The following is a 26,747-nucleotide window of genomic DNA, read 5'->3' as shown; positions in this document are numbered from 1 at the left end:
CTATTATTTCAATTTTCTCATTGTCTAGAATGAAGAAATTCTCCCATGGTCAATATTTTTGTTTTCTTAACGTTCAGCTGTAAACCTGCCTTTGCGCTTTCTTTGATAGTTGTTTCAGGTCTTTGCCATTTTCTGCTGGTAGTGTGGTGCCATCCTCATATCTAAGATTGCTGACGTTCCTTCTGAGTCTAAACCTGCTTTTCTTTTGATATTAGGGTAAGAGTATCTCGCCTGGCCCCTTCGCCAATTGGGAATCATTCTGCTTCTCCATATTCTGTTCAGACAGTGGCCTCTCAGGTGCCTCAAAGCCCCACTCCCAACATGACTGCTTGGCTGGATTGCCAGAAATTTGAAGTTAGGGTGGTTTTTCTAAAAAATAGTGTAGTCGCTTGTTGTTGTATGTCTTTAAGTTGTTTCCAACTTGTGGCGACCTCAAGACCAACCTATCCTGGGGTACTCTTGGCAAGTTTCTTCAAAGGGAGATTGCCACTGCTATTCCCTGAGGCTGAGAGAGTGTGACTCGCCCAAGGTCGCCCGTTGGGTTCCCAAGGCCGAGGTGGGATTGACAGCTCCCAAACTGAGCGAATCATATCTCTGCAGTAGTTAAATGCTTGTCCTGCAGCCACTCACTCACAAACCACAAGGTGACGAGTTCAGTACCAGCCAAGGGCTCAGGGTTGACTCAGCCTTCCATCCTTTGTAGGTTGGTAAAAGGAATAACCAGCTTGTTGGGGGCTATTGGCTTACACAAATGTAAACTGCACTGATAAGTGGTAGAGAAATGTACTTGCTATTATTGCTGTTGCCATTGCTCTACACTGCAGGGCAAACCCTAAGGATCTGTCCTCTGTCCCTACGCCTCTCAGCAATGTGAAATACTGGATGGATTTGCATTAGAACTGGCACTATATTCAACAAGTGGCAGACGAAACAGAATCCAACCTTTTAAAAATATTATTTAATTAATATTATTTTAATTTAATTAATAATAATAATAATAATAATAATAAACCTTTCATTTGTACCCCGCTTTTCTGTAATAAAACAACCAAAGTGGCTAATATAGTTAAAACATTCGATATACAGTACTTAATACATATAACATTGCAATATACCCCCCTAAAAAAAGAATTAAACATGTTGCAATTTAATTAAATTAATTATAATTAATTAATTAATAATTTAATTAATTTAAAGTAAGCTATTAATAACAGCATAAAATTAATAACAGCAGCAGATTAATTTAATCTTATAAATTAGATTAATTTAATCTAATTAATAATTAATCAATACTGTGTGTGTGTGTGTGTGTGTGTATGTATATATATATATATATATATATCCACTCCCTTCAGGCTGAGACTCCAGTTGCAGCTTTCAATGCAAACCCGGAATTTCTCTATGGAAAAAACAAACAAACAAGAGAACGGGCGCCTCTTCAATTTCGTGCTTCTAGGGTCGCTCAGTCTAGGCGGAAGAATTCCACCTGTCTATCAACGAGGGACTGCTTGTCATCATCATAATCCCGCCCCTCCACTTCCGCCTCTGACTCCTTCCGCCCTAGTCGTCGTCGTCTCGGCCGTCTTTCCCTGTCTTCCTTTCTTCCTTCCTTCGCCCCGCCCCCTTTCGCCTCGAAGGCCTATCGCCTCATCCAATTCCCGAGCTGCAAACAAGGGGGGGAGGCAACTTCCGCTTCTTCCAGCGCCGAGACTGAAAGGAGACGGAAGCCGCCGTAGCAGCCCGTGCAAAGGGGGGGAACAAGCCAGGGGGCAGTTGGGAGCAGATTTGAATTCTACTGGGCTTCGAATCCGCGAGACCGCTTCTCTCCTTCCCCCCCCGCCCTCGTCTTCTAACGGCCTTCTCCCGTAACGTCGCTATGACGTACCCAGGGTTCGGAGCGGTGAGTAAAACACGCGACAGCGATTGGAGGAGAGGCCCGTCTGTCTTCTCTTTATTCCCTCCCTCCTTATCGGGCGGCGCGGCCCAGGCGCCTCGCGCTCTCTCTCTCTCTCTCTCTCTCTCTCTCTTTCTGCCTGAGCGGACGCTCTCTGAGGGGGGGGGGTCCGCTGAGGAGAGAGAGGAGGGAGCCCCAACGGGCATTTTGGGGCCTTTTTTGCCCCCTCGAAGGCCTTCGGCCTCTGCGCGGGGTCCATTTTCCTCTCTGGCGCCTCCTTTTCCTCTTTCAGGAAATGACAAGTCAGCCCCAGACGCCGGTTGCCATTTTAAGGAATAAAAACAACCGTGTTTTCTAACGTCCTCTCCGTCAAAGGCCGGAGCGGGAGGCGTAGATAGTCCCACTCGGACCGTGGAACACGACAACACCGTGGGAAGCCCAAAGAATACAATGACCTGCTAGTATACTATCAAACAGACTCCCTTTTAGCAGTCGCCATTTTAAATAATGATCATGATGGTCATGTTTAGTACTCGCAACTTCCTCTGTCCCAAATATAATCAAAACAGACAATAAAACACAACACTATCTGCCCCCAACTTTTATTGTGTTTTAATGCAGCATAAAAAACAATAACAATTATTCATGCGTCATATAAACATAATGCATAATCTATAGAATCTCAATCTATGCGTCTTCTTTCTTTAATTTATATCTACTCTCTTTCTAGTGTTTGTCTTCCATTTTGACACATTGTTCGCAAGTTTTTATTTAAACGCTAAATTATTTTTCAATTCTATTCCCATTCTTCACCTCTTATCAAGACTGATATAAGATTACTATGTTTCTTTCCTTCGTTTTATGTATTCTATATTACATATGCTATGTATCTATCTTCATTTCACAGTTCCTTCTTTTCCCCACAGATTTGCTACTTCCTTCCATTTCTCCTCATGTTGTTGGGCTTTCTTTCTATTAATCTACATGGATAGGCTGTCCATAACTACTAATTCATTCCATGTTGTTATCCATTCATCTATGGTTGGTATGATATCAGCTCTCCCAATACCTTGCATAGGCTGTACAGGCAGCTGTAACCATCTACAGAATTACACTGGTTTCTTCTTAATTTAATTTATCTTCGATCGCATCTGTTATGTTTAGTAAAAAAAGTTCCAAAAACACAACACTGTGGAATACTAAAATAACATGCTTATATACCGAAACAAGCTTGTTATCTGTCACTACGGCAACCTTAGGCCAGATGCCATTTTAAATACAGTAATAACATTTATTTACAGTGCCTTCATCAAACATATATAATTAAAAACGGATGATCACAGGCAATATAAAATGCTAAAATAGTAAAATAGCATCCTGTTATACTATAACAAACTCCTTATCAATCATTACCCATCTTGGCCATCTTAGGAAACCCAAAACCCTGATTGCTACCTTAATTAATATAATAATAATAATCTTAATTTTTAGTGACACCTTCACCAAAAGGCGGAAGAACGTCAAACATACTGTATAATTAAAACCAGACAATAAAACACAACATTACAAAATACTAAAATAACATGCTAATATACTAAAACAAACTCCTTATCAGGCTTTACCTATCTTGGCCACCTTAGGAAAAACAAAATGCTGGTTACCATTTTAAATAATAATAATAATAACAACAACAATAATGACAACCTATATTTATGATGCCCTCCATCAAAGGGCATGACATCAAACATATATATGTAACAAAAAATGGACGATCAAACTCAATACTATATAATGCTAAAACACTAACGTAATATGCTCATATACAGTACTAAAGCAAACTCCTTCTTAGTCACCACTCATCTTGGCCACCTTAGGCACACACAGCACACTTGAAGCTGCTTTCTTTTTAATTGTAAAAGCTGGTTCTGCCAGTATGGCCTCTAGTGGCTCCAGAAGACTCCTGGGGTAGAGCTCCTCCCACCTTAAAGCATTAAAAGGACATTGCTCTACTCAAGCGCCACAAAACAGTGGTGCCTTTATTGGGCCAACCAAAATGCACACAATACATGTTGCAGGCTTTTGAAGCTGCACTGGCTTCTTCATCGGGCAAAAGGTGTTAAAAATCATACAGGAGGAAAAAAGAAAGAAAAAAAATTGTTCAAAATGTTGTGGTGTTTGTCCTCAGTTCATTAGATGGTATGGAGGGGTATTCATGTGGCGGGCCCTTCCTCCTTCTGGCTATGTGGACGCTGGGAGATTCAGTCCAGGAAATAAACTCATAGTTGCTTAACAAAAACCCACCAAACAGTGATAACTTTATTGGCCAACCAAAATACACATTATTGTTATTATTACTATTATTATTATGCTTTATTTATATAGCGCTGTAGATTTACACAGCGCTGTACATACAATCAGTAAAATAGATAAAAATAAACCTACCTATTGTGTATTTTCTATGAAATAATGGCATAATACACAGAAAATAATACATAATAATACAAGAAAGGATTCAATAAAATAAGGCAGGCAACAAATTAAAAACATCAAATAACAATCGTGCAATGCCTGGGAACGCTTCCCTGAACAGGATGGTCTTCAACTCAGTTTTGAAACTGATGGGAGAAGTGATGATATAATTGTTGCAAGCTTTCAAAGCTCCACTGGCTACTTCATCAGGAAAAATGTTACAAACCAAACAGGAGAAAAATTGGAGATGTTAGTAAGATGCCTGCATTCTGTTGTTTCTGTCCTTAGTTAAGATCGTATGGGAGGACATCTTTTGCAAGCTGGCTATTATCTCCTCCTGGCCATGTGGGAGATTTTCAAAGTCCATGAAATTTACACTCCATTTGCACCTCAACAAGGAACAGATCTCCTGGACTTTTGAAAATCTCCCACACAGCCAGAAGGAGGAGGAGCCAGACGGCAAAAGATGCCCTCTCCATACCATCTTAACTAAGGACAGAAACAACAAAATGCAGGCATCTTACTAACATCTCAATTTTTTCTCTTGTTTAGTTTGTAACATTTGCCTGATGAGGAAGCCAGTGGAGCTTCAAAAGCTTGCAACAAGTATATTGTGCATTTCGGTTGGCCATAAAGGTATCATTGTTTGGTGGATTTTTGTTTGAATTTGCTAAATGGCCAACACAGCTAACCCTGCATTTTTCATAAAATAACAATTTATTCCCTGGGCTGAATCTCCCTAGAATCTACACAGCCAGAAAGAGAAGGGGCCCACCTACATGAGTACCTCTCATGCTATCTAAACTGAGAACAACAACCTCAACATCTTGACCAAATGCAGGCCTGTGACTAACATCATCAATTTTTTTTTTTGGTCGAATAACGAAGTCTGGTGGAATAACTAAGGTCCAAAACACACTGCAGAAATAATCCAGTTTGAGGCTGCTTTAACTGCCCTGTGCTAGGGAATCCTGGGAATTGTAGTTGTAGCACCAGAGTTCTCTGACTGAGAAGGCTACATAGCTCACAAAACTACAGTTCCCAGAATTCCCTAGTATTGAGCCAGGGCAGTTAAAGCTGTCTCAGACTGGATTATTTCTGCAGTGTGTTTTGGACCTAAGTAAGCCCTATTAGTTCAGTCAGATCTATTCTCAAGTAAGTAAATCTTACTCTGATTACCAGATTTAAGCATTGATAAGACCCTTGTAAAAGCTCAGAGGTCATAGTTTTTTTAATGATCTTGTTAGTACTTCACTTCTGCTAACCATTTTCTTATTCTCATATTTTTGGGTATGAACTAGAAAATGTAGTTCAGAAGTTGGTAAATTGAGGAAAGTTAACTTGGGGGTCAAGCAGGCGGGCAGGAAAGAGTGGCCCAAAGCCCAGAGGCTAAGACACCTCGGACCACACTCTCAGCTCCTACGGTGGCGCCCGCATGTGCACACCACAACCACGTGGTGCGGTGTAAAACCACGCTGCTCAGTATTTATTTTAATTCTCCCCGCCACCATGCGCACGGTCACAGAAACACTACTGCCGAGCCCCTGCTGCTTAGATGCCATCCCATTGGATGGTCACCCCATTTGATCGTGCACACAGTTGCACCTGCGATCCTCTACTGGGACAGGGCATTGGAGCAGGGGTGTGCCCAGTAAAACACTGACAATGCACAATCATGCTCCCCCTTTGCCCCTTTCACACACACACCCTTCACCCCGTGGCCCATTTTGGACTGTTGGGTTTGTGTATGTTCTACTTATAGCCATTGGAGGTGTCACACTTTCTCTTTTTTTCCATTGCTGCCTTGATTGAAAGCTCCCATTTTTTAAAAAATGCACACCTACACCGGTGCATTTGTAGGCCACTTTAGGGTTAGGATGGAGTGCTCTTTTGGGTCTGGTCTTGTGTTGGGATGGTTATATGCAAGGTCAAAAGTGTGCACTTTCCAGGCTATTATGGTTTGTTTCTGTTTCTTTTCAGTCCAGCTTTTCCTGCCTTAGAGCGGCTCAATGCGGTTTCCAGCTGCTTTGAGGACCTGAATGCCACACCTCCAAAGCAGGTTGAAACTGCTTCTTTTGACCTATCTGTTTGTGGCTTACGTAGAGTAAAGTTTGCCTGGGAATAAGCTGCACTGAACTCTGTGGGATATATTACACCAGTTTAAAAGTAATGGGCAAAGTATAGCCCACCCTCCCCGAACGTGGGCTTGCCATCTGCGGATTTAAGCATCTGCAAATGACAAGCCCTGTTGCTGCTAATGGTTCCATGTGCATGCGGCTGCGCGGTCACTGAAAACTCTGGGACTTGAGGTCCTGTGGTTTTTTCATCCTTTGAAGAGGGGCCTGGAATGGTATCCTTCCAGGTAAGAGACCAGTGCAAAGGTTTTAAAAATGGGTGAGTAGTTCGTCTACACCTACTGTAAGAAATACCCTGGTTTTTTATTTATAGTACTAAAAGTGTTTTAATGCTCTGAATTATTAATACATTGTTTGCTTAATAGCACTTTAGTTTTCTATGTTTAACTTAGATGTTACATATACAGTCTGCCTCCCATATCCACAGATTCAGCCATCCACGGCTTGAAAGTATTTTTTTTAAAAAAATCTAAGAAGCATACCTTGCTTTTGCCATTTTATGAAAGTGACTATTACGCCACTGTATGCAATGGGACTTGAGACTCCCCAGATTTTGGGTTCCATGGGGGGGCCTGGAGCCAACCGCAGCAGGTATCAAGGGATCATTATATAAAGTAGTTTTGAGTAAAACATGTTATAAAAGTGGGGAAAAACCATATAGACCTCCGGTCCATCTGCCTTGGTCCAAGGCCTCAGAGGGAGAGAAGAATGCTGGACCTGATCCCCTCCCCCCCTCACCATTCCCTTCTTCTTTTGTGTCGTGTCTTTTAGATTGTAATGCTGCGGACAGGGAACTGTCTGGTTAAAAATAATAATAAATGTAAGCCGCCCTGAGAGCCATTAGGGCTGAAGGGTGGGATATAAATACCATAATAATAATAATAATAATAATAATAGACCACATTTCTTTCTGGTGGTAAAGAAATGTTAATCAGTTCAGTCTGGAACTGGCTTGGTATGTATGAACCTCCTTGCTAAATATTCAAAAAATGTTTTGTATTTCTCCAGAAGTTTTTTTTTTCTTGGTTTGAAAAATGCAGGCATAATTATTATCTCATTTTGGAGTAACTGTACTAATAAAAACAAATCGTTTTTCTGCTGGTTGATATAAAGTCTTCAGTATCAGGGCGCTGAAGGCTATTTCATTTCTAGTAGTAAACAGTAGAACCTTTCTAATTTTGATTAGCACAATGTTTTCAGCTATCACAGATAGAACAGCTAAACAATCTAGCTTTCTTCTTGCTTGTTGAGTTTCTAAATTCTATTGGATAAATTCAGTTTGACAACACTATTCTTTTTTTCCCCTTGTCTTTTCAGGTGTCATTAGGACCAGCATTCTCTTATGACAGGGGTGAGCATTTTGTGGCCAAGATGATGTTGAACTGCAGCTTCCAAATATCCCATCATTTGTGGCTGTGCTGACTATTGGGAGTTAAAGATGCTGTAGCTAGATGGCCACATAATTCCCACCCTTGCCTTATGTAGTGCAAGAGTGGTTGGCATACTGTGTCATGCCTTGCCTGTATAGTAAGGACACCTTTTGCTGCATCCTTGGCTTCGGGACTAATAGTCAGGAATACCTTCTTCTCTAGCTGTTCTTTGCTTTAGCCTGTTCTTTATCACAAGAAAAAGACGCAGTAATAATAGGATTTTAATACACATACTCTTCTGTATATGAGGCACTTTGAGCCAATAAAATAAAATAGTTGATTACTAGGGATGCATGTTTGTAGTATGTTGATAAATATAGTGAAATCTGTTTCTTCTCTTTCCCCAAAGTACGGTGCATACCGTGGTCAGGTGCCAATGCAAATGGCAATGGGCCAGCCAGTCCCTGGAGGAGTGCCAAGTGTGGCCCATGGTGGATCTTCTGGATATTCTGTTTATGCTGGTGCCTATGCAGCGGCGGCGGCGGCGGCTGCTGATCCTTTGTGGACATTCTTCAGTGCCATTGCTGGACAAGTAAGTTAGTTTAATCTAGTATTTTAAGATTTTGAAACACCTCTCCTTGTTTAGTTGGATTTAGTCTTAGAAATAGGAATGGGTAATCTCTTAGGAATTTATTCAGCAACATGTAACTTGTTGACAGCAATATCTGTATAGCAGCCTTGCAAATAAGTGTACATTACTAGCCTTCAGTACCCTCTCCTCCACAGCTAATGTAGAAGCAGAAGGTACTAGCCTCTTAATAGGCTGGTAGAAAAATGCCTTCTAGCAAGCAGGCTGGCAGAGTAGGGATAGAGCTTAGGGAATTCTGTTCATCCACAGTCAGCACAGAAACCTGGCAGACTGGGAGAAAAGAAATTGAATGGCCCATTCCTTTGTACTTATGTGGAAATCTTCACCACTTAGCACTAGATGTGTTGTCATTGATTTACTGTTTGAAAAAAGGCAAATAGATGATAGGTTAAAGATTATTCTTTTTTGGGAGGGTTTATAATTGGAGAGAGGGCAACTATTGTAACATCAGAGCTGAAAACTGGCCAGCACATATATGGGTTTAAGTGAAATTGCTATTTTAAACTAGAGCAGACGCACTGAATCAATTAGTGATTGGTAAATCAACACAGGAAATTCCCATTAATTGAAAGGGTGTGCTCTACTTGGGGCTAGCCATTGGATTTAATTACTGGTAATTAGCTTTCCACATAGTTTGTAAATTCAGTCTCCCTTGATAGATTTAGGTACTCAGTCTTCCAATATTTCTGCCAAAATCCTTGTATCTCTATTTATTGGGGAGTCTGCAACTTTCATACTGCCTATATTTTTAGAAAATGCAATGCTTCTATTTTCCTTCTATATATTTCTGTCCTGAGCAGATATTAAAATCAATTACTTGTTCTTAGCTAGTCTTTTGGGTATATAAATACAGATTTACACATAGCTGTCTCATTGCCTAGTTATCTTGGCAACACATTTTGAACATTTTTACATTAAGAATCAATCTCCCTGTAAGGGTTCAATGTAGGGTGGGGTATGCCTGTTAAATTTTGATGGTTCAGCTCCTTGGCTGAAAATTACAACCCAGATAATCTTATTTACAGGGCCGCATAGTATATTAGTGTGGGGAGGCAGTTTAAGTAAAATAGGCTTATATATTAGTGAATGAATATTTAAGTGAAGAGCATGCAAAATGACTTTTTAATCATATTTTAGAGTCTGCATCAGTCTTTTGGGTTGGCAGAGTTGTGTGGATTCTGAATGGCTAGATGTTTTATAGTGGAGCGCCAGATGTTTATGTGATCTGGGCAAAAGGACTGGTTAAAAGGTTGTAGTAAAGATTCACCAAAGGGCATATGCATGGCCCCACAGGTCATTGATCTCTAGAGCGTTTTGGGACTTGTGATGCCAATATGCATTCTGTCAAGAGTGTGGACCTGCAAAGGCAATATTCATGGAAGAACTCCAGTTTCAGGTGAGTAACTTTCCTTCAGATATTCCCTCCCATCCCTTGGTATTTTAATTTATATAATATTAATTAACGTTTAAAGACATTAGGGTTTTGGTAAGCACATCTTTTGAAAAGTACAACTGTTAGTCACAATTAAGTGTCTTTGCCACTGTTGACAACCATTTCAGATATTAATGTTTTTGGAATTTCCAAGATGATCCAAATACCCTAAATATGTATATATCTAAATTACAAGAAAAAATCTGTATGTTAATACTCAATTACCATGGAGTTTTAGGTCTCACTCTAGGAAAGCTATTAGCCTTTTTGTATGTACACAGACTCCTTTGAATGCTTCATTGGTAGAACTTATGAACTGGCCAGAGAGATGCTCCTGAGAATTATCTGTAGTCTGAAAGAAGAGTTCAGTAAGGAGTTCACTAACTAAATAATACCCTTAAGCCTGAATTCTGTTGTTAGTCCCACTTAGAATAGACCAGCAGAAACAACATTAGAGTTAACTTATCAGGTCACCATTGAATCAGTGGGTCTACTTTAGTGAGGATTAATAAGATTTGGGCCTTAGTCTTTGAAAATGCACACACATGCAATGGTCAGTCATGGGATTCCTAGATTGGATTCTTACTTCCAGAGATGCAACTGAGTAATGTTTACTGGCCTCATTCCCTCTGTCCTGAATCTATCTTAAGTGCCAGCAGCCAAATCAGGCAAAGGAGTTCAGTCCAGTTTCCAATCGGGGGCAAAGAGGGCAACATTTCTACTTTAGTCCTGCCAGCTGGTAAAGCTGCAACAGACTCGTGACAGAGGGTCCTACTTCTTTTAAAAAATATATTTTTATTAATTTTTAGCATGAACAATCTAATTTACAAACAAAGTAACAGGAAATCAAAGATAAAGAAATGAAAGAAAAAAGGAAGAAAAGGGAATTGGCCTGCCATATCCATGGATTTCATTATTCACAGCTTGAAAATATATCTCCCCCCCCCCCAACCCCAAAAGCAAACTTTGATTTTTCCATTGTATATAAGGGACAATGTTTTACTATGCCACTATATATAGTAGGACTTTGAGCATCCACAGATTTTGGTGTCTCCAGTGGATTCCAATCTGGATTGTCCAGATTGTAAGCCCGAGGGCAGGGAACCGTTTAACTAGAAAGATTGCATGTACAGCGCTGTGTAAATTTACAGCTCTTCATAAATAAAGGTTAATAATAATAATAATAATAATAACAACAACAACAACAACATCATACACAGTAGGAGTCTGATCCTCAAATCATGACTGTAATGGAAAGAAAAAAAAGTTACCATTACAGATGCAATCAGATAATCCTACTAAAATTACTAATAACCATAGCCACAAATAATTAATCATTAGCTTTGTTATTGTTCAAAAAATGCATAAATGGTTTCCAGGCTTTTAGTCTACAATAGCTAACTTTGCAACCTTAACAAGCCATTGTTTCATCATCTGTGCTTCAGAACATTACCATGTTTGAGCAAAATATTGTTGTTGTGGTTGTCATATACCAAAGAAGTAATCCATAAAACATATTTACTGTTTACTTCTTTATCCATAATGCTTAACAGAAATATTTCTAGGAATATTACAGAGTCAACCTTTATAACATATAAATCCTAGATCAGTATCATTTTGTCTTTTACGAGCTCACCACATATGAAACAAAGGAGTCCTCCTGATCCTGACATCTCCAACACTGATTTGAAATATTCTGGGCCATTTTTGGCAGCATATATGGGATTAGATACCATCTGTACATCATTTTATATAGGTTTATTTTAAATTATTGCAGAAAACAAATTTTATATCTTTGAACCATATTACCTCCATATGTCTATGTGAATATTATGCCTCAAACTTTGGGTCCACCTAAAAATTTACTCTTTTAAAGGTTTGTCTTCTGTCTTGGGTTTCAGAATCCATTTATATACTTTTTAAAAATTACACGGTCATTGTCTTCACATTACTCTAAATAAAACGGATTTTCTCTAACCATTATGGCTGCATTTCTCTTGTCTTGATTAAGTCTGTCCTTAATCTGCTTATAAGCAAACCAATTAAGATCTTTGCCTGAATAATCTCTCTTTATTTAAATTTCTTGTTATCTTGTTCAAAATACAAAAGATCATCTTAGAGCAACTATCTCCAATTTTTAATTCATTCTTTCTTTTAAAAAATAAAGTAGGCTTCCTGTGGTGATGTAGCTAATATTATCTTAGGGGGAAGTCTGTGTTCATACTTGTACCAAACTTGTAGGAGAGCCTTTCTAATACAATGGTTTTTAAAGTCAGCATGCACCTTAACTTTATCATACCAAAGATAACTATGCCAACCAAATAGTTCCAAGAGTCACATCTCTAAGCAATGTTCATTCAGTGGATGCAAACTACAGGAAAAGAGATTATACCTAAACATTAGGAAGAACTTCCTGGCAGTAAGAGCTGTTCGACAGTGGAAGACACTCCTTGGGAGTTATTTAGTAATCAGATTGGTCTACAATTGTTTGTTAATGTTGTGTCTGTATTTTCTTTATGAATCACTTTCACCTCAATCAGAAGCTGAACACAGACCTTCTTCATCTAAACTGGCTGCTGGCACTTAAGGTGGACTAGGGTGACATTTACCTACCTTTTCAGTACAGCTATGTATTGTTAATTAATACGGACAAGTTATAAATTGTAACTCTAGGTTACACATTTGTAGCTGCAATACTGAATGCCAATCAGTCTCTTTAAACATCTGTTCTAATGGATTGAAGACCTAAACCAAATTAAATCTGAGTATTTTACAGTTTTGGAGGCAGATACTTAGCATCCTTTGGTCTGGATATACAAGAAAGAAACTTTTAAAAAATTCAACTTTACAACAAAAAGGAAGCATTCTTGACTTTGATTATATGAAAGGATATGGTGGGAGGTCATACACAAGATGGATTCCTTTTTTAGCGCCTTCTTTCTTCTCTGTTTTGTTTGCATAAAGATCAAGCATGTCTTCTATTTATAAGCTCTGTGTGGTCTCTGGTCACTTGGGCAGCTGACAGATAAGGAAATATTACCTGGTTGCCAGTGTTTTGACAGTTAATGAAATAAGAACACACAATTTCTGAGTATGCCCCATTGAAGCAGGTCTAAAGAGTGGAAAATTTAGGTTGAGTGGTAGAGGAAAGAACACAATATATGTGAAATTGAAGGCTTTCGCAGCCAACATCCATAGTTTTTTGGGGGTTTTTCGGGCTATGAGGCTGTGTTCTAGAAGAGGTTTTTTTCTCTCGCTGTGGCGAAACATCAGGAAAAAACCTGTCTAGAACATGACCTCATAGCCCGAAAACCCCACAAAAACCACAATACATGGTTTTTGGAAACTGGTTCATTCTTCTGGCATTCTTCTTTTCCGAATTGCAGAATACCGCATTAATGAATGGCCAGAGGTCTCACTAGTGACTAGGCAGTGGTGAAATGGTGGACCAGTTTGTGCTTAGGTCTATCTGCTACTTGCCCCATCAAACTGCAAGACTATTACAAACATGCAGACCTTACTGAAATCAGAAAAGAGTGGCAAAATAATTGACAAAATACAGTGTTTGGCTTTGACTTGTGCTGTTTTTTCTTTTTGTTTTGGTAATGATAGAGAATGAGAGCAGGCAGCTGCTTTAAAGCTGTATTTATTTTCCTTCACTGTAGTAACAGCTGCTGTGATGCATTAGATACTACAAAAGTTGGTTAGAACATGGTTTATTTTTCTGTAAAGACAAAGTCAGTAATTAGAACAACCTCTCTGTAATCTTTTTAGCCTGTCAAGGAAGTGCATTGAAGTATTTTTGAGTGGATTACAGAATTAAGGTTCTTCTGTTACATTTGAAGTAGTTAAGATACATTTTTATAAAGAGCAAATAGAATGGGGATTGCTGGTAATCAGTGTTGGGGAGTATAGAAATTTGGGGGAGTATCTGGAGGGAAACAATGTGCCAAAAGATGCAAGAGTGCTTCTGTCATAAGAACATTGTATATGAATGCAAAAGGTATATACAGGGATATCCTCTTCCACTGAATAAAACAGGAAGGCTTTGTATTTACTAGGAGTTTTGTGTACAAAAAGCTCCTGATTTGTACTACCCATCTAAAATTAATTATAGCTAACAGCTAATAATATAGCTTGGACATTCCTCTGTGTGCCACATTTTTGGTTTCAAACTTGGTCCCTCTTTGGCAAGCAAAGAAATTTGAAGCATCAGTACCTTTGTATTAGTTATAACTTTAGAGCAGTGGTTTTCAAATTTTGTATCTACAGGGAATCCTTCCAGTGTTCCCTATAGATGTTCTTCCAACTGCTGAAGAAACCCTTGATATATTTGTTGAAAAATACTTGTCTGTAACAGGATTTTGGAGTATTCTCTAGGACACACAGCCTGGGGCACTGACCAGACATGTTTGATTCTCCAAAAAAGCTGAATTTGCACACTCACAAAGGACCAAAGTCCACTGAATGTAGTGTGACTTGCTTCTGAGTAAATCATTAGGACTGCATTGAGTGTTCAGAAGTACACCCAACACTGGGAAGCATTTCACCATGACTAATCTTATTGAAAACTCCTTGATAAGCTTTCAGAGAAGCCCAGGGTTCCCTGAACACCATTTGAACGCCACTGCTTTAGAGGAAATGTATATGTAAGGAGGAAAAGATATACAAAACAGATTTAAAAAATATGCTTGAATTCTCTTAAGTGGGATCTTAATTACTGACCTCCATATTTTTTCTTAATTCTCAAGTGTAATATTTTAGTAAATTTAGTTTTTTATAGGAGGAATAAACATTCACTCCTGAAGTACCAGTCAAATAAGCACAATCTCATCTTCCATGTAGCAAGACCAGTGGGGTGATGGAAGCGTGGGCCTTGACACTCAAAAGAACTGATCAGGTAGAAACTTGCAGTAACATCGGTATTGCTTTTGGAGGGGTGGGTTGAAAGCAGGACAACAATCATTTCTAAGTCAATCAGTGAGACTCAGAAATGTATTTATCAACATTTCAGTTGTCCCTTTCCTTGTTCCCTATGAGTTTACCCAATGAAATTGTTTTTCTCTTTGGGGTTAAATGCCATAAGTACTTCTGCACAGTTGTGTAGTACTGAACCCCTTTTCCCAAATATGTGGCTCTGTGGATCCCCAGTCTTCTAGTGGTACTTGACAGACCTGTATAAACGCACCTTTTAAAATAGCATTCAATTGTATATTTACTGCTGAAAATTAATCAACGTGGTTCCATTTTCCTTAACCTAGTCTGAAGGACAATCAGGCCATTCAGCTTGTAATAAGTCATACATTTATATCTTCCTCTGGTAAATGGCTTCTGAGAATACCAGTATTGCATTTGCAACTGCAGAAAAAAATGGAATTTGAATGGGGTGGAAGTCAGGAAACATAGCATTTTGAATGTACACCCTCCCTCCCCCGATACACACTTTCATTGGAGAAGCTCACAGAGCTTTCATTTTTATTGCTGTAAAACCAACTGGGGATTGGGGTTGGTATAATGTTTGCTTGTACATGGTTCTTCCCATATTGGATGGCTAGGTTTTCTTGTGTGTGTCAGATGTGACAACTTGCTAGGATAATTCACTGATGTACCATGGTAGTTGAAATGATATGCTTCATGCCACTCTGAGCAGATATTCCTTTATGAGAAGGTTTAGTTGATCACTGAAGGATCTAATTTATATTCTTTTGTTATGTAAGACACTTGCTTTTTTTCTCAAACGTATGCATTCACATTTGGATGTCTTCTGAACCTAACTTGCCTTTTTGGGTTTGGCTCACTTGTATGCAGCTAGATTGGTGCTAACACAAGAAACTGCAGTGAATGCATAAGGTCATCCTGGAATGGAGAAGAAAGCAGAAGGGAAAGCCCTTTGAAAATGGTTTGTTAAGTTGTTTAAAAGCTGCTCATGAAGCACTTTTAAGGAAAAAAAATCAACATTTATGAAAAAAATGTCAGGCAACTTCATTTGAAAAATCTGCTGTTGCATGGTGTCACTGTAGCCTTATAAATGCTTCATTTATTAAAATTTTGAATTAATGCTTATTATGGTTCAGTATAATAGAACTTAATTAGTGCTTGTAAGTATTCAGATTCTATAAACTGAGGTAGAGTAATTGGCTGATTCTGCAGAATTCACATGCTTGATTTTATGTTACCAGATGAGCCAGTGTCTACGAAAAACAAATATCTGTATGCATTCATTTTACAGGATGGTGAAGTGGATGCTGAGGAGCTACAGAGATGTCTTACACAGTCGGGAATCAATGGAACTTATTCTCGTAAGGCTTTGTTGCTACTGAGCACAGTAATTTAATCTTCAAAAAGTATCATTGGCATTCTTAAAGGCCTAATATCTTATGACATTGTTTTATGATGCTGTTGTCTACTTGATATAATTGCCCGATAGTTGCACTCTTCTGTTCTTCCTTAGAACTGAGGAAGTGTTAGCTAAAAAGTGTAAGGTATAACTTTATACCAAATATAGCACATGGTCTGCATGTTTGTAGTGGAACACAGTTGCCCAGTACCAATAAAAGTCTGAGTAATTTTAAAGGCTCAGAGGACATTTAAATTACTGGCTGAGTTTATTTTATGTTTCAGAAACACATTGGACTAACAGATCTAGGACAAATTTATAGTGACAAATTGAATACATTTGGAATTGATTCTTTTGACCTGTTTAGGAAGCATGCTCATTGTTGAGTTATTCCATCTGGTGATGTAATCTCAGTTTACACAATATTAAAGACACTTTGGGTTTAGTCCTTTTGAAAAGTTTCCCTTTTTAAATGTAAATTTTACACCATCCTCCATTCTCATGCAAATCTTGCATGTTGGATAGAGCCTTTTAAACAAATTATTTCCCCTGAAGTTCAGTATGAGTGGCTCTGTGAAATGTTATCCATTGTTTTGCTAGCCATACACTTACATTCTTAGTCTTTATAAATTTCATTATGTTGGTGATTATGATAGTTTTAACAGTACATATTAAAGATGAGATCAATATGGTTAACCCAACATTAATTTATCCTCTGCTTGTAATTTCAGCATTCAGCCTGGAGACATGCAGAATTATGATATCAATGTTAGATGTATCCTTGCAGAAGTCTTCCTTTTACCCACATGGAACTGTAAATGTATGTTTGCATGAAATCATTTAGGTCCTGCTTCATGTGCAAAGAAACAAGGTTTAAAGGAGTAGGAACTCAAGAATTTACCTTGTTATGTTTTATGAAATGCCAGAGATAAGTAAAGTAGAGGAGTTAAGCTGATCAGGGCCTGATTGTCTGAGAAAGTAAGTGTGGCTAGGGCTGCTGGAGACCAGTGAGTCATGTTTGAATAAACATGTTGCATCAGGCTGTAAAGACACTTAGACATGTATTCACTTGTGTCTGTAGAAACAGCATGCATCAAAATGGTCTGGCATTTTATTTTTTAATGATACTCAGGACCAACCTGAGATCTTTGCTGCCTGAATAAAAGGTCAAGATGTATGCCTTTCCCATTCCATGTGGAGAAATTGCATTGGCGTAGTAGTTGAATCTTACTGCAGTGGTGGCTGCTTCCTATTGCACCTGAGACCAGCAGCATTAGGACTTCGGACACAGAGAGCAGGCTGCATGGAAAAGATTGTCTTCCACCACCTCACTAGCAGTCATGGCCCTATTACCAACAGCCTCACTGCAGAATACAGGGGTACCCCGGGTTACGAAATTAATTCGTTCCGCCGCCGCTTTCGTAACCTGAAAATCTTCGTAAGGCGAAAAAGCCATAGGCGCTAATGGGGAAAAGCCGCGATTTCGTGCGAAATAGCGCCGAAAAGCACCAAAATTTTTTTCGTAACCCGAAATAACCTTCGTAACCCGGAACAGTTTTTTTAAATGGATTGTTTTCGTAACCCGGAAATTTTGTAAGGCGGCGCATTCGTATCCCGGGGTACCACTGTATACTTTATGTTTAAAAGCTTGGAATTGCAGAGTAAGTGAAAAGTGATCTGGTCTAGGGGTAAAACCTCTGGCTTGGTAAACCATCTTTGAATAAGAAACATGTGAATGTGCTCCAGCTTCCTTTTGGTGTATTGATCTTTGCTATATTAAGCAACAATACTTATTTTGATTGGAGTGAACTGTTTAAGCCCCATAGAACTATAGCATGAATAAACTACAATAAATTATTGTAAAAAATTCTTGAATTATATGTTTGAAAACAGATTTTCAGTTAACTTCCTACAGAATTTTATTTCTTAACTTAATATCAGAGAGATAATACTGGGAAAATGGGATACAATGAATTTAAGGAACTCTGGGCAGCACTCAGTGCTTGGAAACAAAACTTCATGATGATAGATCAAGATAGAAGTGGAACAGTGGAACTTCATGAACTGACTCAAGTCATTGTTGCTATGGGTAAGCTACATTGCCTTCATGCTGGAGGAGAAGTGTTTTGTTGACACTGGGTTATATTTTTGGATCTAGAATCATAGAATTGTTGAGTTGGAAGAGACCACAAGGGCCATCCAGTCCAGCCCCCTGCCATGCAGGAAATCTCAAAGCATCCCCTACAGATGGCCTTCCAGCCTCTGCTTAAAGACTTCCAAAGAAGGAGACTCCACCACACTCCGAGGGAGTGTGTTCCACTGTCGAACAGCCCTTACTGTCAGGAAGTTCCTCCTAATGTTGAGGTGGAATCGCTTTTCCTGGAGCTTGCATCCATTGTTCCGGGTCCTGTTCTCTGGAGCAGCAGAAAACAAGCTTGCTCCCGCCTCAATATGACATTCCTTCAAATATTTAAACAGGGCTATCATATCACCTCTTAACCTTCTTTCTCTTCTCCAGGCTAAATATCCCCAGCTTCCTAAGTCATTCCTCATAGGACATGGTTTCCAGACCCTTCACCATTTTAGTCGCCCTCCTTTGGACACGCTCCAGTTTCTCAACATCCTTTTTGAATTGTGGTGCTCAGAACTGGACACAATATTCCAGGTGGGGCCTGACCAAAGCAGAATAGAGTGGCACTATTAATTCTCTTGAACAAGCACACTCTCCCAGAGTTTTTTAAAAAAAATTCAAACACTCACCACTCAAAATGGCTGCCCAGCTCCTTCTCTTCTTCTCCTCTCTGTGGCAGGAACTAGCAGTATTTCTTATCCATTAACTCATTCCTTTTTTGTAGATTTTCTTTGAAGTTAAAAAAAGATTGCATTCAGGATTGAATACTTTACAGTCAGCCCTTCTTATACATGGATTCAAGCATCCACAGTTTGAAAATGTTAAAAAAATATAAATTTCAAATTTCAAACCTTGATTTTCCATTTTTTATAAGAGACTCCATTTTGCTATGTCATTATATTTAATGGGACTTGAGCATCCACAGATTTTGTTATCCATGGGGGATCATGGAACCATACCCCAGCATATAACAAGGGTCCACTGTACTTATGGTGATGGTGATTAGCATGCCTGTAGTAAGATAAAAAATTAATTGTGTGAATTGTGTATTTTCTGGCACCATTTAGAATGCCTTTATATTGCAGGGTATTAAAAGGTCCCACGTTGAAAGAAGCACAAATCAACTGTGTTGACTCCAAAATTAACATACATTTCTTCTATTGTGGGGTATTTTGTGATGCCAGTACATTCCATTGTACTTTTGCCAGTACAGTGGCCCCTTGTTATCTGCTGGGGTTTGGTTCCAGAACCCCCTGTGGATAACAAAATCTGGATGCTCAAGTCCCATTATATACAATGACATAGTAAAATGGTATCCCTCATATAAAATGAAAAACCAACACTTGCTATTTGGAATTTATACTTTTTTTGGAATATTTTTAAGACATAGAATCTTGAATCCGTGGATTAAAAAATCCGTGGATTAAAAAATCCATGGATAAGGAGCTAACCTGTGGGCAAAGAGAACGAGCATTGTGCTTTGTTGGAAAATGGCCTGGGTTAGTTTTTGTCTCAGTATGCTACATTGGCTGAGACAGAAAGTACCTTGGTGGCAAAATTCAGTAGACTTGCTGGGATCCTTTTTGTAGGGAAAAAATGGTATGTGGAAAGTGTCAAAAATAAGGAGATTTCCTGTACAGGTGTAGGTTTCAGATATCATAGAATGCCTATAAAACACCACTGTAGGAGACTAGAATACTCCTTGTTCATCCTCAAGGGTTGGTGTGGAATTGTTACAATACTGACGTGACATTTATGCTAATGATGGGAGCCTAGACAAATCATGAGTATAATGTCTTCTGTCTGTGGAAAGAGAGTGATGTACAATAAATCCAGGGCTGGACGATAGAGGTAATATCTTCATGACATGTTAACCAACATTTCTAACACTTGAAAGCAGAATATTCAATAGCTTATATTCTGCTATCCACCCAGGAGTGTCATCATACAAACTAGATAATTCCTATAGTGGGCAAATTATAAAAGGCTGTTGATCTTTATTTTAGGTGAAAGGAAGCTGCCTGGTTGGAACATTTGCTTTATTTTATTAGTTCCTAATTATCACCCAGAATGACACATTTGGCAGCAGATGGATCTTGGGAAACCTGCTGTCTGCAAAACAGTTCAAGGGGATAATATACAGTGTTGAAGCAATGGGCATGGGATTAACTCATTTCTCTCTGCTTAGTATTTCCATCTTGCAAACCTATTCTCCAGTTGAGATTTTAAACACATATACTTACAGAGAGAACCAGTTGAAGAGAAATATTAAGCACTTCCAGTCCACCTACTGCTTCTCCACTGTAAGTTTCACCAACATGCTTGAAGATGCTTGGAAGATGTATATTTCCAACCCCAGGTCTCCTGCTGAATATGTAGGTATACCTTGTCAGTCCTAGCTCTAGGAAGGGAGGAATGGGGCAACAGTATTTGGTATTCTGTAATTGCTAAGTGCTGCACCCAGAGGGAAAAGATGAAACTCCTTATTCAACAGGTGCCTTATTTTATTTGGTATGCCCTTCTTGAGCTTCAGTGATCCTTCAATAAGCTATGTCTGTTGAAAACTATGTTTATGAATGCCAAAATATCCCAGAGGTTCTCCTAAGCCTTCTGTTCTGAAATGAATTTTACAGATGTATTTTTCCTCCACTACCTTGCTCTAGGCTATAGGTTAAGCCCACAGACCTTAATCGCCATAGTAAAACGTTACAGCAAGAATGGCAGAATTTTTTTTGATGACTATGTGGCTTGCTGTGTAAAGCTTCGGGCTTTAACAGGTAAGATATTTTGTTGTATTAATTACATAAGTTTTTTTTTTAAAAAAATAACCCAGTTAACTTTAGTTTGCGTTTTGTACATAGGATCAACAGGAAAGACTGGAAGACACAGTTACAAAGTTATAGTACTTTGATACCACTATAACTACCCTGGCAATATCCTAGAATCCTGGAGATGGGTATTTGGAATTCTCTGACAGAGCTCTAGAATCTTACAAAACCACAAATCCTAGGATCCTGTAAGATACAGCCACAGCAGTTAAAGTAGTATCAAAGTGTTATAATTGTATACTAGAGAAGATCACTGCATCAAAACCAATAAAAGCCTTTAAAATTTACAAAAGATTCAGTACCTAATGCCAGCAGTATATTCTCACAATACTTAGGTGGACACAGAAAAGCTCCTTCATACCTGTAAAGCTCAATTCAATCTTTGGGTCGATCCCAAGGACTCTACCATTTTAGTAAAAGTATTCTTAACTTAAATTTCACTTCAGTTTGAAAAAAGTTCTAATTATGAGGAAGTGGTGAGAACTATTGTTAATATGCTTAACATCCACATTTAGAATGCAGTAAATGTGACAAAATATTTAAAATACAGTGCTCCCTCGGGTTACGAAATTAATTCGTTCCGCGGCTAATTTCGTAACCCGAAAAACCTTCGTAACCCGAATTGCCATAGGCGCTAATGGGAAAAAAAGCCGCGGCTCTGCCGCGGCTCCATTTAAACAGCGCCAGGGTTTTTTCGTAACCCGAAAAAACCTTCGTAACCCGAAACAATAAATCCCTATGGGATTTATTCGTATCCCGAAAAATTCGTAACCTGGGTAATTCGTATCCCGGGGTACCACTGTAATACAATAACATAAATATAGTCAAATTGGGGGGAGGGGGAAGGGACCCATGGCTTAGTTTTATGCTTGGTACAATCCCACTGACCTGAATAGAACTACTTTGTTGAATTAACTATCCAGTTAGTGATAGTTAAAAAATATTGATAACGGAACGTTAGTAATCCAGTGAATTCTAGTCGCAACCAGTGTGTGTTAAACATATATAAATTCAGGATTGTGTCTGAGGATTTCAACAATACTAATATGCCAACATTTTTGTGTTTGAAGACTTTTTCAGGAGAAGAGACAGCATGCAACAGGGCATTGTTAATCTTGTCTATGATGATGTAAGTAGTAAAACTGCATATTCATTACTCAACCTCTATAGGAATCATATTTAGTAAAGAGGCCTGTCTTAACATTTATTTGATAAACTTTACCTTTTGTTATGTGCCTGTGAATTTACTGTTTTGTTGTTGTTGTTATTATTAAACTTTATTTCTAAAGCGCTGTAATTATACACAGGATTTTGTACATAGGATCAACAGGAAAGACTGGAAGACACAGTAAATCGCCTGTCTCTGAGCTTCTTTCATATATAGGACCCTGTGCTTTAAACCAGTGTCCCTAGATTTTTGTTTGCATCTAGATTCCATACATAGTTGAACTGTTGCATTTCAAGTTTTGATTAGTCAATTAGGCCTCATTTTATTCCAGAATATTTAATATAGTGGAAAGATGTTCAAATACCTGTAATGCAGCAATGATTTCATGCTGGAATTAAACATGCCATTTTAAAATGTGCAAAATCAAAATGCTTTTCTAATGAATTTTAAATCATGATTTTTGTTTTATTTTGTTAATTTGGCATTGATTCAGTATAGTCTTGACCAACTTTGTGAATGAAGTAGTATTCTGAATTATTAACATCTCCTCTATAAACTTGTTGGAAAAAATGAAATGAATCTGTTGGATCATAATTTTGTTCAAAACAGCATGTTAATTCCATGTTCTGAGTTTAACAAGCTTTTTCTTGTGGCTGGAAGAGAAGGAGACCAGAACTGAAACTCATAGATTTAGGGTAGAATTACAGTGTAATGGCCTTAGCTTTCCACCATGTGATGCCTTACATCTGTGAAGATATATTTGTACAAAGAGCAAACTACTGATGTGTCTTAAAAAGTACAGTTGTATAGATGGTGATTTTCTTTACTGAGTTTTGCTACTTACATTTAGTACTGTTCAACTGATGAAGGGTCTTATATACAATGTAATAAATATTGAAATAACTATAGGATAGTGATAATTTGGAAAGGTGTTTTTTGTTTTGTTTTTGTTTGTTTGTTGGTTTGTTTTTTTGGTATACAGGTTTGTAACTAAAATACTTGGCCTGTTCATATAATAAAATCTAGTTGACGTTCTTTTTTGTTTGTTTTGTTTTGCCTCTTTATTTCTTGGATTCAGAGTTGTATTTCCAAGAATGAAAAGGCTCTTTCATTCACAGAAAAACCTTTGATGTAGTAGAGGCTACTACTACTGTAATAGGAGGTGGCAGGAGGTTTTCACTCATCGCCCCTAAAATCTCTGATGCCCCCTCCTACCCTGTTCCAGAGTGCTTCTCATCATCCAGAGCAAATTTTCAGGAGGCATAAGGGAGAATCTGCAAAACTTATTCCTTCCTTCTCAGTCATTGGGGATGTTTTATAATTGCTCACAGACTCTCTAGATCTCATCCACTGTCTTTGTTTAGGATGGCTGTATTAGTAAACAAATTCCATATTATTCTGTTCCTACACTTTGTCCAGTCAATTACCTTTCTAAATACCAACACTTATATTGAACATGCTTTTGTTTTTCAGTTCTTGCAGTGCACCATGGCTATCTGAGTGCCAATTGTGGGGGGAAAATCTTCCACGTATAATTTCAACTGCTTTGAGAAAACTAACTGAAAATTCTGTGAAGGGAAGGCTGCCATTGATTTTCCACACTTCTGCCTGCTAATGCATCATTTCTGTATAAATATCCTTGACTTTTAGTGTGTAGTTTGACAATAAACAAATGTTCACATTTTACAGGAATCCTTAGAAGTGTGCCATTCTTTACACATATGGATGGTAGACTTTTTCTATTTTGAGGTTACACTCTCAGGATTGTTAAAAGGGAACAATCACATTTCATGTAATGGTTATAAACAGGGTTCAGTCTATCTTTAAAGTGGTCTGGTCTAGTACCTGTTTGCTTAAACTGCAATAAAGACTGGCCACAGTGGTCATTCTGTGGTTCTGCAGCATCAGCTATTTCATGTGCTCCACGCCTGTGAAAGACTAAATGGGGTGTTGGGGAAGGAATAATTCAGTAGCTGTCTCAAGTATGTACTTAAAACAAGCCTTTGGCTATCTCTTCTTCTGAATGTTCAGTAGATTTATTTGATGTAGACTGGTAAATATATTGATAGTGAAAATTATATTTAATGGTAGTTGAACACATTTTGCTGTTCTTATCCTCCTGATGAATTTTATCCTCGGAGGAATTTGAGCAGCCATTTTCCCCAGAGCTTAAATGTTTCAGATTCCTCTACTGACTGAGCAAAATAATAAAAAAGCACCTAATTATGTCTTTATTGTTCTCACCTAAAATTCCAGCAGCAATTGGATGAATCAGTAAAATCCCTGTCTTGTTTGATTATAATGGGCTGCTCCCTCTGCCCATTTTCTGTACCAAAAGAGAGAACCATGGGCTGCAGAGAAGCTGTTGATAGGATGCTGATTTCAACTAGACTGGCTTAATCAAATGCTCCCCTTCCCCGAGTGAACTTTTTTCCAAGTGTAGTGTGCAAACTGGACCATGGTACTTCCCTTTAAAAATCAAAAACAACTGACAAACATTCTTGCCCTCATCTTTAATCTCTTCATGATTGCTGTTTTTTAGAAAAACTTCAATTTAGTATAGCAGGTGAAAGATACTGGATGAACAACATTCAGTCCTTTAGGTGCTACATTTTTCTGCTTTGAATACTGCTATGCTTTGTAGATCTTCTTTGTTAACTGACCTGTTAACATCTCTGTTTCTGCATAAGGCATTTCAGTATACTAAGTTAATCCACAAATGGCTCACCAGTTTCTGGTAAAAAGAGCACAGTTGGATGGCCTGACACAGTTGATACTGTGATTAGGTCCATATGTTGATATTTCTTGACAAATTTAATGGCATGATTTAAAGCTGCAATCTTTGGCTTAATAGGAAGGAAAGGATGCATGGTTCAGCTGCCAAGTTAAAAATCACAGTCCATCTTAAAAATAATGTAGAGTCAATTTGCCTGACTAATGTAGTAAAACTTTCTTATGCTAAGGAAGATGGTTGTTATAATGGAATCACTAAGGTGCATATAATGCTTTAGTTATTTATGTCTTGCTGCATTCATATACTTTTACTGGTCCATTGGGTTCTAAAAACATTGTTTGCATTATCTCAATTCCTGTAACTTGTTTTAGCCATTTCAGTTCAAAGATCTGAAATCACTTGCACTATTCCATCTGCGTATTTTGGTGTTCACAACTGTCATATTATAGCTGTAGATTATCTGCTAACTGCTATAGAGATTTTCAGACTTTATGAAATAACTGGATATTGTTCTAACTGTACAAGTGCTCTTGTAGTAACTATTTTCAGTGCCATCTGAGACAATTGTTTGGAAATAAAACATGGCGCTTGCTTTGTATTCATTCATGCTAAGGCTGTATAAATCTGAGATGATAGTTCTTGAGCACAGCTGTAATTTTGTTGTTCTATCAATTTTCTCCAATCTTAGAATACATATAACTCAGCAATACCATTGTGGATGGTGAATCATGGGACATAGATATGAAATAACATTTGAAAATTCTCCAGTGTGAAATGTTTGCGAATCAATGTACCGTTTGGGATGGAAACGCGTACAGCCCCACTGTGTAATACATTTCATAACACAGGAACCTGGGTGTTGTGCTCCCTGCTTGTGAAAAGAATCAGTACAGTCTCTTAATATTATGTGGATGTGATGTTTTGTGTTCCATAACGGGATGATGTTACCTAAATAATTAAGAGAAAAGTTTTGACAAAGCATGCAACACAATAACTTTATTGTAAGAATCCCTCTGTTAGCCTGCATTCCCTGTATATAATGTGAAGTAATATGTGAAGTAAGTAGTACAGTATTGAAGAACAAAGAATATGCTGAAAAGATAAATTTCAGCATAATGTAGGACCACAGGTGACTAGCCAAGTAGGTTGCATTTCATATCACAAAAGATTCATGTTTATTGACTGTACACATAGATATTAACACTATGACATTTGGAGACAAGCTGTTTCATTGAATTCCCTTGACTCCTTGTAAACTAATCTTTAAAAAGATATGTTATGGAAAGGCTTGTAGAACACTTATTTCATCTAAGTGAACCAATCATTTCTTTATTGTGGATTTGGGGCTCTACAGGCCATTTCCCTCCATTTCCCAATATGCTAGTGCTTACACAGGTACCTAGGGGTGAAAGTAAAAGACCATTTCTAGTTACTTAACTTTTTGGGGGACTAAAACAAGATGTGTATGGTGGTACATTTGTGGTGGTATGTATGTTTCCCTTGTTCTAGAGAGGAATTGTGTCATTTGGAAGCTAAAGGTGCAATTCTGCTTTTCACAAAAGAAAAAGTCATGGGGTGGGCAGTGATGAGGGCTGTCTGA

The 26,747-nt window shown here is 38.3% G+C and overlaps 1 protein-coding gene across 2 annotated transcripts; it reads left to right on the top strand.

Moving 5' to 3' along the window:
• Positions 1 to 1,632: 1,632 nt before the first annotated feature.
• Positions 1,633 to 25,749, top strand: GCA (grancalcin). 2 transcript variants are annotated; one of them, XM_042462899.1, is made up of 9 exons: positions 8,324 to 8,460; positions 9,811 to 9,913; positions 14,795 to 14,849; positions 16,179 to 16,248; positions 17,018 to 17,061; positions 18,228 to 18,375; positions 21,081 to 21,194; positions 22,316 to 22,374; positions 23,887 to 25,749. In XM_042462899.1, the coding sequence occupies exons 2-9, from the start codon at positions 9,852 to 9,854 to the stop codon at positions 23,911 to 23,913; spliced, it is 579 nt and encodes a 192-aa protein (XP_042318833.1). In that variant the 5' UTR covers positions 8,324 to 8,460; positions 9,811 to 9,851; the 3' UTR covers positions 23,914 to 25,749. The 2 variants fall into 2 exon arrangements, with proteins under 2 accessions (XP_042318824.1, XP_042318833.1); XM_042462890.1 differs by lacking the exons at positions 9,811 to 9,913; positions 14,795 to 14,849 and adding an exon at positions 1,633 to 1,900 and having other exon boundaries at positions 8,278 to 8,460.
• Positions 25,750 to 26,747: the final 998 nt, after the last annotated feature.

This window comes from Sceloporus undulatus, chromosome 1 (genome assembly GCF_019175285.1).
Source record: "Sceloporus undulatus isolate JIND9_A2432 ecotype Alabama chromosome 1, SceUnd_v1.1, whole genome shotgun sequence".
Lineage (NCBI taxonomy): Eukaryota > Metazoa > Chordata > Lepidosauria > Squamata > Phrynosomatidae > Sceloporus > Sceloporus undulatus.
Note: the sequence above shows the minus strand (reverse complement) of the source record. Positions and strands in the feature narration are given on the sequence as shown.

What these genes read in the sequence shown, in the direction of transcription:
- GCA (XM_042462890.1), top strand. Translation starts at nt 1,877, where the DNA reads ATGACGTACCCAGGGTTCGGAGCG. An exon ending in AATCAATGGAACTTATTCTC is followed by an intron (nt 16,249 to 17,017) that starts GTAAGGCTTTGT and finishes TTGTAATTTCAG; the next exon opens with CATTCAGCCTGGAGACATGC. An exon ending in TTAATCTTGTCTATGATGAT is followed by an intron (nt 22,375 to 23,886) that starts GTAAGTAGTAAA and finishes TTTGTTTTTCAG; the next exon opens with TTCTTGCAGTGCACCATGGC.